Raw genomic sequence first — 2,814 nt, forward strand, 5'->3', positions numbered from 1 at the left:
AAAAGTAAGAAAAATGAGCTTATTTTGGAGTCACACAAGATTTTATTTAAGAATTATCACAACAAGAAAAAAACTCTTGCATGGTTCACAAATATGTTAAATTGTCTTAATTTTCCTCCAATACTTCAAGTATTCTGTTTGTGGAATGGTAAGATTCTATAAACAGAATGTCAGGACTCCACGAGAAGGATGTTTTGATAGCTAACAAATCTCCAGGTGATAATAGTTACTATGAAAGCAGTAAGATATCTTCTCAGAAATTTCATGAAACACATTTTATATCTTCCTCAGTTATTTACTCTCATCAAAACAAACTAAAATATTATTTTAACACCCCAGTTGAACCAGTTTCAGTTCACTACTTCAGACAAATACTGTTCTTTCTAGTTATAGTATGAAAAACTTGTCTAGCTTCCATCAGGAAGTTCCTGAAAAATGTGTATAACACTGAATTTCTGTAACTTTACAAATGATAGTTGTATAAAGGCTAACTGCTTACAAGTCGTTCCGTGTCTCCTATAGATCGAAGAGATTCTCCATCCCGGTCTATTAAGTGTCGAGGTACGTGAGCTGTGGTTATATCATCATCAACTGATGCCAGGAAACTATTAATAGTAGCAAGTACAGCACTGGCATATCTCTGTTTTTCTGCATATGCTTTAGGGGCTCTATTCAACTTGCTCATGACATCCATGGGACGTACTTTGCTGGTCAGTTTATGACGGTAGCTGTAAATATATTATAAATGTTAAGCTTAAGAAACAAAACCCTAAACATCTAATTCAACTGTAACTAACTAACTAACATGTTAGTCTCCATTTCATTTGTTCTCTAGTTACAACACATGTAAAAAGGTCATCCTAAAGTAACATGACTAAGCCGACATACAACAATGGAACACTACACATCATAAACAAAGAATATGACAGAGCTTGTGTATAATGTTGGAATATTATATATCATATAAGGAACAACATGATCAAGTTAAAAACAAATGCTATGGATTCTGTTGAACTGACCAAGTTTGTAACCATTAGTTTCCATACTATAATCTTTATATGGTACATGTATCTTCACAAAATTACTAGTCTTTCATGCAAAAACTATCAGATTTTTTAATTGAGTATTTTTACAAAACAATTTTCCATTTATATATATGGAGTCAGAGTGTTGACTGCTCCAATTTTCTTTAGCTGAAAATTCATTTATGTAATCTAAAAATTCCTAAACAAATATCAAACGTATTTTTTCAATGAAAGCTTATATTTTATCTGTTACTTTCTCTATCCTAACTATACCCATTTGACCAACCTCATAACCACCATAAACAAATATGAAATAATTCTAAATTATCCATTTTTCTTTTTTAATGAATGAAAATTATAACATGGAACTACCTTTGTTTATCCTAAATAGTTTAAAGCTTGTAACATCATACATCAATTAGTTTAAAGCTTGTAACATCATACATCAATTCATACTTACATTTTTTGTTTTATTGCCCTTTAACCTTGTCTAACTAATAATAGCATCACATAAACTGTAAATATTCAACAAATGTACAGCTCACTCATGTGTTCACTCATCATTTTTAAGACTTTCCTCACTAGAGAATAACAATGAAGATGACAGACGTTCACTCATCATTCTTAGGACTTTCCTCACTAGAGGATAACAATGAAGATGACAGACGTTCACTCATCATTCTTAGGACTTTCCTCACTAGAGGATAACAAGAAAGATAACAGATGTTCACTCACAACATTAAGACATTCCTCACTAGAGAACAACAAGGATTTTCTTGCTGGAAATCAGTGTAGAGAATACAAGATCTCACTTACAATTTTCCTATCCCTTCCCAGGCTAGAGAATGTGCAGTGCGACACTCCACATTGGGTGGAAAAGTTTTCTTAGCAAGTTCATTCACTGACCTTTAAAGATAAAATAAATTGTTTCATAACCGTTTTTGATACAACTTGATCCATATTCCTTAAATTTCCGCAGTAAAATTGGTAGACACAATAACAACTTTTTAAAATCTTAAATCAACGATACACTTTGCAAACATATTTAATATATCTCAGAAGTTCAGAATGTCATCAAAGATTTGCCTATTTTACAACATCTCTTTTTATTTAACTCTATAAATCAAATCTTAGTTTTGAAACATGCTTAAAAAATCCTATGATTTCTACGAGTTTCTAACAGAAAAAAGTAAAATTAATATTATAAGTATAAAAGTTATATATTTGATAGAATAAAACAATATTACACACAATAACAATATTAACACACATTCCAACGTTATATGTGGTTAAACCAAATTAGTATCTGTGGAAATGTTTTACAAGGTTAAAAAGAGGAGGAGAGAGCAAAGCACACAACAATAAAAATACAAGTACAACTTACTTGTTGTAAACCACACTCAAAAACTTCAAACCAGGCCTCATCTTGGTATACTGAATCAAAGTAGATGTCTTACCTGTTCCTGAACATTATTTATAAAAGTTAGTATTTTCTGATATTTCACATAATAAAAAGTACTTAGCTTTGGTTCATTAACTTACTTTATCTTCACAAAAATTATATCAAATAAAAACTTTACTTATCCCCTCTCCCACCCTCTTATAATATATCATTAAGAAGTACCTTCTAAAGTTGATGTTTTCACAAATTACATACAAACACACATTTATATATATATTTATATGTGCCTCAATGTTGGTCTCAAAAAATGCTGTAAACTAATTATCAATTCTTGCTTAAACAGAGGTAGATAAATATTATACCACTGAAGGTATCAAGTAAACTAAA

The 2,814-nt window shown here is 30.5% G+C and overlaps 1 protein-coding gene across 1 annotated transcript; it reads right to left on the reverse strand.

The window, feature by feature from the left end:
- Nucleotides 1-499: 499 nt before the first annotated feature.
- Nucleotides 500-2,485, reverse strand: LOC111084322 (F-box DNA helicase 1-like; the record flags this gene model as incomplete). Its single annotated transcript, XM_022381065.1, has 3 exons — nucleotides 2,410-2,485; nucleotides 1,842-1,931; nucleotides 500-728 (listed from the first exon to the last, which is right to left on the reverse strand). Coding segments are annotated over exons 1-3 (360 nt in total), but the record flags the coding sequence as incomplete, so codon positions are not given.
- Nucleotides 2,486-2,814: the final 329 nt, after the last annotated feature.

The sequence above is a fragment of the Limulus polyphemus genome, unplaced genomic scaffold, assembly GCF_000517525.1.
Source record: "Limulus polyphemus unplaced genomic scaffold, Limulus_polyphemus-2.1.2 Scaffold16691, whole genome shotgun sequence".
NCBI classification, from domain to species: domain Eukaryota; kingdom Metazoa; phylum Arthropoda; class Merostomata; order Xiphosura; family Limulidae; genus Limulus; species Limulus polyphemus.